This window comes from Tympanuchus pallidicinctus, unplaced genomic scaffold, assembly GCF_026119805.1.
Source record: "Tympanuchus pallidicinctus isolate F22 unplaced genomic scaffold, pur_lepc_1.0 scaffold27, whole genome shotgun sequence".
In the NCBI taxonomy this organism is placed as follows: domain Eukaryota; kingdom Metazoa; phylum Chordata; class Aves; order Galliformes; family Phasianidae; genus Tympanuchus; species Tympanuchus pallidicinctus.
Window position 1 is genome coordinate 4,067,032 of NW_026294744.1, and position 13,909 is coordinate 4,080,940.

The following is a 13,909-nucleotide window of genomic DNA, read 5'->3' on the forward strand; positions in this document are numbered from 1 at the left end:
TAATGCTGACAGAACGGAAAAGGCCAGAGTATTTTTGCAAATGTAGACTGGAGATTTCCCTTTTGAGCATCAACAGAACTTCAGATCCCATATTACAACATCAGTTTTTCCTACTGGGGAACAAAACGGCAACAGCAATTCAGGTTTTGAAACAGTGAATATTGGACCAATAGCATGAACATGACTCCTAATGATGTGGGTCAGTTGGCACAGCATTGACTGTAGTGGCACATTATTTCTGAATCAAGCAAAATGACTGTCCTCAGGTCTGTTCAACAGTTTAACAGCACAGCTCAGAGACATACTGGATCCTTTTCCAAAAGATGTAAAGGAGTATCAGATCTAGAGGAAGACACCCCTGAGAAAAGAAGAGCATGTAACATTGATAGCTATTGCTCACATGCCTAATATGTACACACTGTCTCTTGGACAGAGTGATCATTTAGGAACCGTGTAAAGACAAGGTTCTCATTTAAAATCTGATCTCATAATTGTGTCTAACACTATACAGGTACTCATGATCTCTGAAATTCTCACCTACTGCACAGGTCTTCCTTTAGCTTAAATTTTTTACCTGCTTCTTTTTTTTGTCTTTCATTTTATCTCTGAATAAAAGAAAATTAAGAAAGAAATTACAGTAAATGAGTTGCATTTCAGCTTGTACCTAAGAAAACAGGATCTTTTTGCCTTCTTCAGCAGATTAGAAATTTGGGATTCAATTTATTATGAACTGTATCCTTCAACTACTCGACAAAGTTGTTTCATTAACACTTGGGCTTCTCTAGAAAGCCTTGATTGCTGAAATGCATCAAATAAAGAGGCAATAAAGAGGGCCTCATGGTATTAATTTATTTTTGGCCAGAAACAAATGGTAAATGTTTTCAAAGCTATTATCTGTCATGTTGGATCACATGGAGCCTTGGTATTATGAAAGAATTAAAAACAACCTTTGATTTTACTGAGGTTTGGCTAGTTTACAAATACTATGATCTTTATTAAGGATACCAAATAACTTCAGAGAGATGCGCTCTTAACTTGGTTTGGCAAACTCAGAGTGCTTTTAGATCTCTGGTTTGCCTTCCAGCCAAAACTTGCAATGGCTTTTAATGTTGACAATGCTGTGAAATCACTCACGCCTAAAATGCAATAACTGTACTTGAGGTAGTCTCATTAAAAAATAGTTTCCACCATAAATATTTTAATCCTTCCTATTCCTCCTTGGAGAATGCATCACACTTTGTGTAGTATAAGAATCTTATGTATTACAAAAACAGGTGGAGAAACGTTAAGGCTGAATTGAAAATCAGACTTTGAAACTATTCAAAATTACATATATCAGCTTCCTGATACTTTATTTTCACAGTCCTTTTTACTCGAGGTTTAATGCCCATCACAGTAACACCTAAGTGCTTAACATGCGTGTAGTTAGTCCATTAAGGGAGAGTGGCTGAGTTTACCCAACCTCATCCCATTACTGCATTATTCAGTTTCAGCCAAGTTTCGATATAGTAATATAACCATGGCACCTGGGCAACTAATTTTTTGTAATCCTAAACATTTCTTGGCAAAGAGCCACATTATGGCATACAGCATGCTATAGCTCTGTGATTCAATCTATCAAGGAAGAAAATGTACCTAATCCTGAGGAATTGCCATGAAAGCCTTTAGATAGCTGCTCAGTCATCATGTAGAGGCAACAGCTCTGCTGGCATTATTTGCAGAATTTTTCATAAAAGATAATTTCTGAATGTAAATGTGGATTAATCCCTGACCAAATTCAGAAAATAAGGCTGAAATAAGAGGTCACCACAACATTTGGCCCCTTTAAAAATAAAATTGTTCTTTTTATATGTGCCATGCATTTTTGCATCATGTAGGGAAAGATTTACGATATACTTTGAGTTTCTTATCTTCTGTCTCCAGCTTTTATAGGGTGTAGGAACTACTGCAAGAGTGAAATTCCTACTATGAACACACAAACTCAGGAGCACCAGCTAAAGTAGCTTAATGTGCTAAACAAATATTTCACACTTGGAGATCCTCAGAAAAGCAGGTTTTCCAGTACTCTTTAAACTGAGTCAAAGCAAGAGGAATTCTATAATATGTTTCTTGGTACTGGATTACAAATGTGGCTTTATTCACTCATTCATATAATATTTCTGCCCAGAGTTTGAAATTAATACCAAAAAATGCATGCTACGCAATGTGAGCCAACAACCTTCAGCAGTCCCTTTAGCTCTTCTCTGACTCAGTCACTTTCTCTCCCAGGCTGGCAGGATCTATGCTTCATGCAGCAGCTCACAAAACTTTGTCAGAGTTGCAGTATTATTATTTATTTGTCTGGATTATGAAAACTGTAATCAAAGGAGGACTGGATTAATGCTTTTGTAATACATTACATCTTCCTACCCAATGGATGAAATGAATACTGATCACAGAAAAGTGGGATTAAGCAGATACTTACAATGTACTGGAGCAAAATCTGGCCCTAGGAATGACATTTGGTTCCAGCACAAGACACATTCTCACCAGAAAAGAACTTTCAGCAATTCTCAGCTGTGAAATGAAAATTCACCTCCTGCTAGAGATGCCTGCTTGCCTCCAGAAGAGCTCTGCAGCCTACCATTTTTTCTAGAGGGAAGGGAGGGTTTTGAGAGATCTGACTACAGCACAGTGCAGTCAGCAGCATCCGAGAAGGGCAGGTTCAGGCAATAAATCTAGGATCCCATTTACCAAATAGCTTCTGGGCACCCAAGTTGCAAATGCATAGCTACTAATTTTGAGAGGGCAAGCGGGTATAGAAAAAAACTCGCAAGATATTCTGTGCAGAGGGGCTCCTATTGTGAAAGGGGCAAGCCTGGCTACAATTAGAACAAAAATACTGAAAGGGCTTGTGTCTTTTTTAATGTAAGGCTGCAAGAGCCTGTCTAAAAACCTGCTGAATTATGTCACTGCTCTGTGTGCTATTTGTGAATGACTGGACAGCATCGTTTTTGTATTGCCAGACACCATTGTTGTTTCATGCTAATGACATTATAGTCATGACAAAAGTTGGCTATTGTTGCTTACTTTCCAGTAAGAGTATCCACAAGGGAAGATAACGTATGTGCTGAAATCCTTGCCCCTGCAAACACTGCATCTCTGCTGGACACTTCGGCCCTGCCTTCGCCTGGGCTCAATTTCAGTGCAGCAAAGCAGCTGTAGGTGAGTTGCTACTTTCAGCATTACTTCCCTGCCAGAAAGCCCAAATCAGTCCAAGGATCTCATTATGCTAAATACTGTACAAAGGCACAGTAAGAGCCAGCCAGCTTCTGGCTGAAAGGTAAAGAGAGCAGAGAAACAGCATACAGAGGCAGAGGGAAATGTGAAGGCACTTGCCTGGCACTTCAGTGTCCCCTGTCAAAGGTCAAAACCCATGTTTAGTAGCCCAACGACTGAATTTAACAGGCCACACAAACATGCACATGCTGACTGTGAAAACACTTTGCTGTAACTGGGAATAGACAAATTGCTTTTGAGATACTGAAGTGTCTTCGTGCTAAGGGCAGGTTTGCCCAAAAGCAAAAAAAGTGTTCAGTTTCCTACTTCCACATCCAACCAGTATGGGATCCTGCAAGCACAATTACATTTGCCATCTATTTTGGTTTACCTTTGACTCATTTTTAAAACGTTTCTGTCCAGACTCTGGAATGTACTAAAGGATCATGGTATTATAGTGAAAATTAGACTACCAATAAATCCAGTGTTGCAACACCAGTAGTTAAGACACTCTCTGTAATGGTTCGACAGTCACATCATGAGCTATCGCACATGGAAAAGAGCCTGGAAAGGGGACAGAGTTCGGCAGTGGAACCCTTGCAAATGTAACTGACATCACTGTCTCTTGCTATTTGGTGGCAGAGAAGAATATAAATGACAGGAATGATGATAAATTAAACTTCCTCAAATAATTGTTTTAAGTAAACCATAGAACAAATCCTAGATCTCACTGCAAGCTGAAAAACACATTCAGTAGCACAATATAAATGATACCTCCAGTAGCAGTATCATTTCAAAAATATGAATGCATGTATATACCAATCACTATGGAGAGTAGTAGTGCATATCTGTAAAATTATAAGCAACTGATGATATCAGCACATTCAAGCACCAGCACAACACCCCTGGGAAGCTCTCCTAATTGTATTGGCTCTGGATTTTGCTAAGAATAGTATCATTCTGCTTAACAAGCAAAAAAATATAGGCTTATGTTGCCATCAAATGTGGTGGGGAAGATTTCATCCTGCCAACAGTACTTTTAGTTGTATTAAGAAGTTTTAAAACTTTCCTGATGTTTACCAGACTACAAGGTGGTATTACAGTCACCTAAGGAAATGAATGCATAGCTGTGGGCAAAAATGTTTTATAGTATCTGATAATACCTTAGGCCTTAATAGGACATTTTTGTACAGGTTGAAAATGCATTCTTCATTTTTCACTGACAGCTGGTTAAAGGAGGAATGCAGAGAGAAGTCTATAAAAGCTTTAAAAAAAACCAACAAAACTGGATAGGTCTGAGCTTCTTTTTTTCTCCCACCCATGCTAACAAGTGATGTGCAGTTGTTAACTTCAAGTTGAATCCTTTGGATTCAGTGGCCCCTTGGCCTGTAACGACACCAGGCAACAGAGAGCTTAGCACTTTTGGTACAAGGAAAGAAAGGAGTCTGGCATTCTGATACAACTGGGTAGAAATATTGGAAGTAACTGTGAGCACAATTCTTTTTTTTTTCTCTTTTTTTTTCCTCAGATTTCATGAAGTCTATGTACTGCCACCCCAGCAGGCTGGCTTTTGTTCCCTCTGTTCCGTTGGAAGATACTTTTTGTTCCATTGGAAGATACTTAGGGCAGAATAGCTAGTTGTTGCAGTCAGTGCTTACTTCTTTTGGCTCCTCTGCTACTGCTGGTCATTGATTCCCGTTTGATATATTTTCTTTCTTTCACTTTGCAATAGTGTCCTTGTCTCCTTCATCTCCTATCTTGGTGGTGGCTCCTCCTACAGCTATTTCGGGAAAGCTTGTACTTTATTCTTCTAACCTAAATCCTTCCTTTGTTTCCAGTGCTCTTTTTCCTCCCTCACAACCTGCTCCTACACTCCTCCTATGACCTCAGCTCCCATCTCTTCATCAGCAAATCACAAACCAGACTGATCAGTCATTCTCCATCCAATCCTACATATTTCTCAGCTTCTTTACATCTTCTCTTTGATGGCTCAGTGTCAACTTAATGGGATAATGACTAAAACTGATGATCTGACTCTCTTCAGGCCATAATTTTCTGTCAATGCCTACGTCCTCGCTTTCCTTCTGAAAATCCATCTTTCACAGACCCTCCCTCTCTCTAAGCATTTTTCCAAAAGAAAGCTGCATGTTTTCATTTTTTAACGTTACACTTATATGACCATATTGTTTGTTTCCATTAACACAAACACGGCTTAAATGCAGCTACTCCCGTAGAGGTTTTCTATGCTTACTCTTGTAGAAAATGGTGATCTAATGGCGACCTACTTTCCATTATAAGATAAAATAGCTTTGATATTCTGATAATTTCTCCTGAAATAGTACAACAGAATGAAAGATTAACCTTAGTATTTTTACCCATGCACCTATAACACATTAGCAGGGTACATGCACTCTTTCCTCTGTATTTTAAGAAGCAAAGAAAAGTTTTAAAAGAACCTGAACAGATTGTTCATTAGTGGTCATTAAGAAGTTCAGATGTGCTCTCCCAGAAATCAGAAGCATATGAACTGATGATTAGAATAGTTGAGTCATTATTTTTGGAGAAAAATTCCTCAATACTCATCTGTTATAACATTGGACGCTGGATACACAGCTAGTTTGGCATTTGCTCTGCTAAATTCTGTATTTTACATTCCCATAGTTTTTACACTCTTTTAATTTAACGGGATAACAAATAAATCTTTCTGATATCACCTACATCTTTCCTCTTATTCCATCATTATGCAAAATCTTCCCCCTTTTTTAAAAAGGGAGTTAGCATAGTTAATTCCTGTAGACTAGGATGCAGTCTTATTTATTTATCTAGCAGACTTCTACATTCTGATTCTTATTAACAAGAAAAGTGATATTATGATGGGAACAGCAGAACTGCTGATGGCACAATTATTTGCAATCCTAATTGCACCAGACAACATGCTGTCCTGAGCCCCTAGCCCTCCATGGGCAGGGCTTAATTTTTCTTTTCCAATTCTGCTGCAGGCAGTTTACTTTGCAGCTTCCATCCATTAATCTTGAAGTACTTTTACATAGAGGAATTAATTAAGATTCTTACATACAAGAATTAATTAAGACAGTAGGCATGTTATATCATCTCCATTTTGCACATGGGGGAACTGAGGTGATGAAACTGTTGCCCAATTCTTCAGTAGAGCTGTATTTGGGCATATATCATATCCTTTCAACAGGGAATATCTCTCATTGTGAGGCATATATCCAGTTTACCAAGTAAAATACCATTGACATGCAGTCCTATTATTCAAAATGGAAACATTTCCCTCAGGCAAATGCCTTAGCCAGTCAAGTTTCTAAACACATCCTTCTTTCTTATTTCAGACAGAAAGAAGCACATAGCACAAAAAGCAAACTACTGTAACTATTGCGGGATCTGATAACATTTATACTGTTTTAAAGAATCAACCCAGTTCTTGAAATCTGTAATCTTATCGTCCTGCTTTAACAGACTCTCCCTCTTTCTCAGCATTCACATGTATACCTCTGTTTGATAAAGAAAGAAATATAAACCTAATGACTTGTTTTATCTACAGTTCGTAATACCTTTGTACAGCTGACACTGTACTATCATGCTTCTGAAATGCAACAGTGCCACCTTCAGATCATACTGAATATGGCTTATCACAAAATTTGTGGAAGAACAATGATTTTTGTGTCCATCCAGACAAATACTGCTAGCATGCCTAGAAGCATGTGTCTAAAGTTGAGCAAAACTTGCACATTCACATGCGGAAGCACAAATGTTCACTGGGAACTGTCATCTTTTATTTTCATAAATAAGCATTAATATAGTGCAATCAAATATTACTTTTTAATAAAGCACACCTGCTACCTAGATTGCTCCAAAATTGATGCCTCCTGTTTATTTCCACGGAAGCTACAGCAAATACAAAGAGCACAGTAGCAGCATTTGATAGAACAAATTCTCAACTGCAAAACACTATTTTTCAATGCAGTCACCACCATTAATTATGCATTTTTTGCCAGCAGTGAACAAGAGCCTGCATGCTGCACTTGTAAAAATCTGCACCCATGGAGGTGACCCAATGTACCAGTCACTACTGCTGAAATGCACCACCCACCGCCTCACTGTGCTCACATCCACTGTTTGGTCTCCACAAATGTTCAGCAAGTGTTAATGAATGCCAACAGGTCCCATTTTTTCCTCATGGTGGAATTCAATGACACCTTCCACATCAGACGCCATTTTTCCGGACTGCCCCTCTGCTGCCATCTGTTGTATGGCAACAAAATGTAACGGAGTAATGGTGGAAATGTTCAACCCTTGTTGCCATGCCTCCAACATCTGCTTCTGACATTGTGGGCCAACATAATAAAACTGGAGGCATTACCTTCAGAGCAGCCCTCGTATATTCATTCTCTCATCCTAAGGAGCTCTGCTCTGGAAGAAACCTTTCATAATATGCAATCCCACATTGTCCTGCAGCCTCTCTCTCCTACGTGATGAGCTGCAGGTCTAGCACATGACTACACACACACCGGTAAACCTCCCCTCTGCCAAAATGAGGCTGGAAATCAAATGTCTATGATTCATTCTGGTTTTCAAATTTATTGTAAAGCACGGCATTTGACAGATCCCTTTTACCTTCAACAGAAAGTGATATTAATTTACACTTGAACTAGCCTGTTATTTAACATTAAAATAGGGAACAGATTCAGAAAATTTATTCTGGAAATAAAAATTTAATTATTATCCAAAAAAACTTTGATGCTATGCTGTTTAAACAAGAAGAGTTAATTAAATTTACAGTCTCTCTGCTGACAGACTATCCGCTTTACATTTGGGTTGCTGATAATAGCCAAATCCCATAATTTTAAAGCTAAGTCATTTGCATTTGCAGTTAGAGTTAATTCTGAAAAAAAAAAATATCTAAAATGCTTCTGAAATTATGGTTTAGGCCACTTATGTTAAGAACAGTTGTTTTTTGTTTTTTTTTTTAAAGGTTATATGAGTACAAATCAGTCAGACTGGACTGGAGAAAGAGAACATTAAACCAGTGGAGCCTTGAGAATCAAGGTGTGAAGGAATTACTCAAATCTCTGACATTGTTCTACAATATTATTGAAATATGAAACTGTATTGTACGTAGAAATGACTACTCACCCACTGTCATACCATCCATGTAACGCTTGATGATATCAAAAGATTCTCTTAAATTTCCTTCTGTTATGTCAAATATGATATCTGCCTGGTTGGCCGGATATGTAGGTGTAATGGCACGAAGAAAAATAATCTCTGCAAATAAAAGGTATCACAGAATATACTGAGAAGTAATGAAAATATCACTGAGAAACCCAACAGCATTTGATACAAAATGACTTATTCTCAAAGCCAGTGGAAGACTAATATCCCTCTCTCTTTCCTTCTCATTTGTCTTTTAAAATGGAAAGAAAGAATTTCTGTGGGGATGAGAACATTCAGATGGATTTATTTTCTCCCCCTGTATCATCCAAAAAGCCCTGAAGCCAAAACACTTTTACTTTAGAGTCCAGAAAGATCACTCTTAGAAGTGCATCAGGCCTCTGGCAATGTACATGCCAAAAAGGACAGTGCTAAGGATCCACAGGGTGGGGAGAAGAGGGACCAAACAGGTAGACCTTCGAACTCTCATTATCTTAGGCAGTTATACAAGGTATCGGTATTACAAACTGTAGAGTCTTTCTAGGAATTGGAGGAGGAATTTAGGTCCAAATAAATAAAAAAATTAATAAACTATTTTTCAAGCCTTACGTGAGGGAGATAAATTTTATTATTCACATTATTATCCTTGCTCTACAGAAGATAAAATCAAAGCATGGATCTGTAATAATTCACTTAAGGCCATGCAGTGAATTACGGCTCAGGATTGTCTTCTGGGCTCTGGTATTACTCTCAGATTGCTAAGTCTTATATCTTGTTATTAAATCATGATGACTACTGAGCAAACTGCTTGGGAAGAGTCCTGGGCTAAATCCTTAGCTCTGCTGCCTGTACACCTGGTAAAACAGATGGAGTGTGTATGGTAATAAAGGTGGCTATGGAGCATTCCTCCATTTTCTGCAAAGTGGGGCCAGCTAAGGCAGGCAGCATGCCCAGTACTCTTTAGAGCAGACCTCTGCATCAAAGTTATTGGTGTCTAAATTGAACAGGGATTGGGATGTCTCTTGCCCTACTCTCAGTCCCTACCTGGAAGGGACTGAGAGTGACTGATAGAGACATGAAGAATCAGCCTTGGCTTTCATTTAGGACAGTTTCCTGAAGAATCAAGGTTGAGACTACGGGTGGTTAAGAAATAGAAATTTAAGAATGATCTTCCTATTCTCCCTCCCTTTCTTTTCTCCCTGTGTCTTCATCACACAGTAAATTGACGAGTGGTTCATCCTATAAAGAAGCCGAGATGAAGGCAGTCATTCCACCTCTTGATGCATATAAAGCTGCCTGAAAGTGAATACAAATGGCAAGTAGCAAAAGATTGATTGTTTATATGTGAATTAAGCAAAGTGAGTGTAATCCTTCTGGAACTACAGGACATAAAGGCTTTCAGGTACCATGGAAAATGAAGGAATCAAAGAAATACCCACTAAAGTGCATCACATGGGGATGGAAAACTCTTTTTGTTCACTGGGATGTTCTTTGAAAATCTTAGCTTAGAAAGCTTTCTGGCCAATCCTTCCCTTCCTTTATTTTATAGAATTTTCCCTTCATTTTATATCTAGAAAATGTACACTAATTTTTCAGAGGTCAAAAGCCAGCAAATCACAGTTCTTGATGTATAAATGCATACTACATTTTCTGATTTAGGACCTACACGGAGACAAAGGTCATATCCTTGGAACAAGACACTTGCCAATAGCTTGCAACAGACTGTAAACAGATGAGAAAAGTATAAAGAGTACCTACTTCCTACAGTAAAATCTGCAAGAGGGAAGAAAAAGCAATGGGGCACACTGCTATTATGTGAGTAAATGTGGTAAATTAGACTTCAGACTCAGTATTTCCTTAGACTGATATGTCGTATGAGTTAGAGCTCAGATTTACTTTTTTTGCCCCATAAAATTAAAACTCCTGGATATTGAAGGTTTTAATTAAATGAATAGTACACTATAATTTTGAACTGTGCAAACATTTTACTGCACTGGTAGTTAGTCTGGCTTTAGGCAAGGATTTCCGGTGGAGGTTTTATACGCTGTAGTCTATTAAATGGAGCAAGGAACAAACCGCTTACCTTCAGGTCTTGTAAATTCTCTGAATGTGGGTAGTGAAATGACAGTGTGGGAAATTGTGTGGACTGGATCCAGCACACAGTTGACATCATTTGGTCGACAAGATTTAATGCAACGGATAGTATCTGTCTTTTCAAGTCTGACACTAAGAGAAACAAGAGAGAGATGCATATATGTTCTGAAAATTATTTTTTTGTGTGTTTTGCAATCCAGGGAGCTAGAAACTGGATGCAAGTACTCATCCAGCTCCTCAAAAGCATTGACAAAAGCAGATTAGCAGAACTGCTAGTCCACAACAAAAAAAAGCACGCACACACACACACAAAAAAAGCCAAGAAAAGAATACTGGCTAAGAGTTCCAGTCAAAATCACCTCAAACCCATTTCATCAAGTCAGGTGTGTAAAATTTGGGAGAACTGTAGTATAAGATACCATGTAAAGTCGCCTTACAACAGAACCAGGTCCTCACATGCATTGCTTTGGTATGGTCTCACCAATTTCAGTAGACCTACAATTATTTACATAAGCCTCCTTGTATTCAATTTTATATCAGTCATATAAAGCAGAAACAATTGTTCCCATTCTGGAAATCTGGCAGGATATCTCAGAAAGCTCCACTTTCTTTTTTTTTTTGTTTTTTTTTTTTCCCAATATTTTGTGCAGCAAGAAACAGAAAAACCTCTCTTCAGTCTTTTTAATACACAACCCTTTCCATCTAAACTGAGAAAATACAGAGAAACGGAAACTGAAGGAGGTAAAAGTTAACCACGTTATTCAAAACCTCAAGGATTGAATTCTAAGTTTGGGGAAATGGGAAGGGTCATTCCATATTCTATCTCAACCAGCTGCTCACTCGGCCTTGAAAGTCTATTAAAAGTTAAATGACTTCTTCTCACCCTTGTCCACCAGAGTGAATTTAAAGTCACTTACAGTTCAAGAACTTCACACAATACCCAGTCTGTGTTCATGAAAGATGAAAGGGCTGTGCTGGGACTTACAATGTGGCTAAGCCCCACAAATGATCTCAACTTTGACCTGCCCATTTCTTCATATTTCTAAGTAAAAGAAAGAAAAGACTGCAGTGTCAGAGCGAGGGAATTAAAAGATTAAAAGAAAGAAAAATTCACTGAGAAAATGGGAAACAAAAATGGAAGCCTCTAGAAACAAATGGTTCTTGCTCTTTTCAAAATGCGTTACCCAAGCCCACACCCAGAAGCCATCTTTTTAAAGTGTTTCAAGGGCCTTTACGGTTTTATTAATAATAAAAGGAAATCATGCTTCAACAAATGTGAACTGGCATATTCCAAGAGACGGGAATGAAGCTCAATTAATTTACGTCTGCTGGTTTGTTATTCTCATTCCGTAGTTGAGAGTGAGAAGTGAAGCTAGAGAATGGAGATACAGATCAAGGGAGATCCTTTACTTCCTATCCTTATTCAGGTACAAAATTTCAGGATTTCCTAAACATTAGAAGAGAACAAGGCTTTCTGCTGAAATGCCTCATGATGGCATTAATCCTGCATATATGGACATTTTTTATCCTACAACAGCAGATTGCACTCTCTTATTTTAAAACCCAGCTGCCAAATTAGGAAAGAATTTCCAGCAGCTAAATGACCCTACATCTCTGCAATAAAGAAGAGATAAATTGTACAGACTACTTCCAGTGGTCTATTTCAAAATACATAATAGAACAGAGGTAATGTGCATCAACCATGTATATTTCCCTCTCTTCCTCTTTTTTTTCCTACTGTGTATATGGGAGTTTAGTGGATGTTTACACATACACAGACATACAACAAATAGAAAGTCTTTACTGTGCAGGGGTCATAACAGCTAAGTCAGGCTAGTTGTACTTCCAATAGCATGCTTAAGAATCCTGAAACATTTAACTGAAAGTACTCTTTGCTTTACATAACATATAAGGAATAACAATGGGGTCTTCCAAAGGTTTGAGGGGCACCATTAACCAATGGCTTGTGTAATTCATTTTAGGCTTTTACAACTAATGAAGTACTGGTACAATACATACAGAATTTTAAATTTTCAAAGCTATTGTTAGATATGAGGATTTGTATGCAAAACCATTCTGGTGGGAGTGTATGAAGTTTTCAGCGTCACAGTACTTTTGCTCCTTCCTGTGAAGGAAAGGAAGCTTTACCCTCAACCTCAGCTTGAACATTTGACAAATGAAAATGTTTCTGGAATTCTCATCCAAAAAAGTCATTAATTTGTTTACAATTAAGCCTTAAGTAATATATGTGTTCATAATTCTACCTTCTGATTCACTGGAATAAAGTATTCTGACATGAATTAGGTACCCTGTGTGTACCTAGGAAACAGAAGATCACAATGACCAGAAGTGATCTTGTTAGCAACTAACTAAAGCTAGTGCATAGATCCATCCAGCATGTAATTATATACATGGCAAGTTTTTTGTGTCCTCTCAATTTATTTGCATCTTTTCCCTCTTTTCTTAGAAATCACTCAACTTTTGTGTGTGTGCTCCATTCACACTGATGAACTTGAGTTTGTGCTTTCATTTTCTACTGCCTACATTGTCCTTTTCTGGTGTCCTTTCTTTTGCACTCAGTTTATCCAGAATGCACTTGGTAACATTTTGCTCTTGCAATGGTTTGACTGCACATATTTAGGAATCTTCTTGAACAATGTCTTTGTTCATTCCAAATTCTGAATATTTACTACTAATGATGTGCTCTGCCCTTACACAAAATTTATTATTTAGGTAGCTGAAGATGTCCACACACTCCAATCTACATGTGAGTGCTATGATTGGCAAAATTTATTTCTATATGCTTTATTTATTCAAATCTTTCCTTGAAGTTGCCTTCTCTGTCACAAATTGGAATGCTGGAACAGCTATCTCCTCCAGATTTTTTTTTACTTAGAAAAGAAAAAAAATAAGAAATAGCTCAGTTGCATTGATTGTTTTACATATAATGCTTTCCTGAGTACAGTTTTTTTTTCTTTCTTCTTGAGGTCTGGTGTCTTTCATTTTCATATTCTCTTCTGGATTCAGTGAATAAGTTCTTTGGAACGGGAGCCCTGATTTCATTTGGAAAGACCCACACACGTAAGTTGCGCTATCTGATTACATCTTCCTGGAAGTTCCATCTATGCTGCAGCATCTCTGTATTCTTGAGTTAATTGTTGAATGCAATGAAATGATAGAATATGGTAGAATTTTACAACACTGAGGATCAGATTCTTACACTCTCTTCTTTTCCTGCCAAATAAATATAAACTGATGCTTGCTAAAACAAATGTTATTTTTGAATCTTTATCCTACTTAATTATGGCCTCATAATGAACTGGCAGCCAGAGGACATTTATATGCAAGCATCTTCTGGGGCAGCAAGAAATCCCATTAGCTG

General features: G+C 37.9%; 1 protein-coding gene across 1 annotated transcript in view; it reads right to left on the minus strand.

The window, feature by feature from the left end:
• Positions 1-13,909, minus strand: part of FBLN1 (fibulin 1) — an 82,977-nt gene that overhangs the window by 13,398 nt on the left and 55,670 nt on the right. The window contains exons 15-16 of the mRNA XM_052690744.1: positions 10,517-10,659; positions 8,416-8,547 (exon numbers count right to left, since the gene is read on the minus strand). Coding sequence (XP_052546704.1) covers positions 8,416-8,547; positions 10,517-10,659 — 275 coding nt within the window. The remainder of the gene's footprint in view (positions 1-8,415; positions 8,548-10,516; positions 10,660-13,909) is intronic.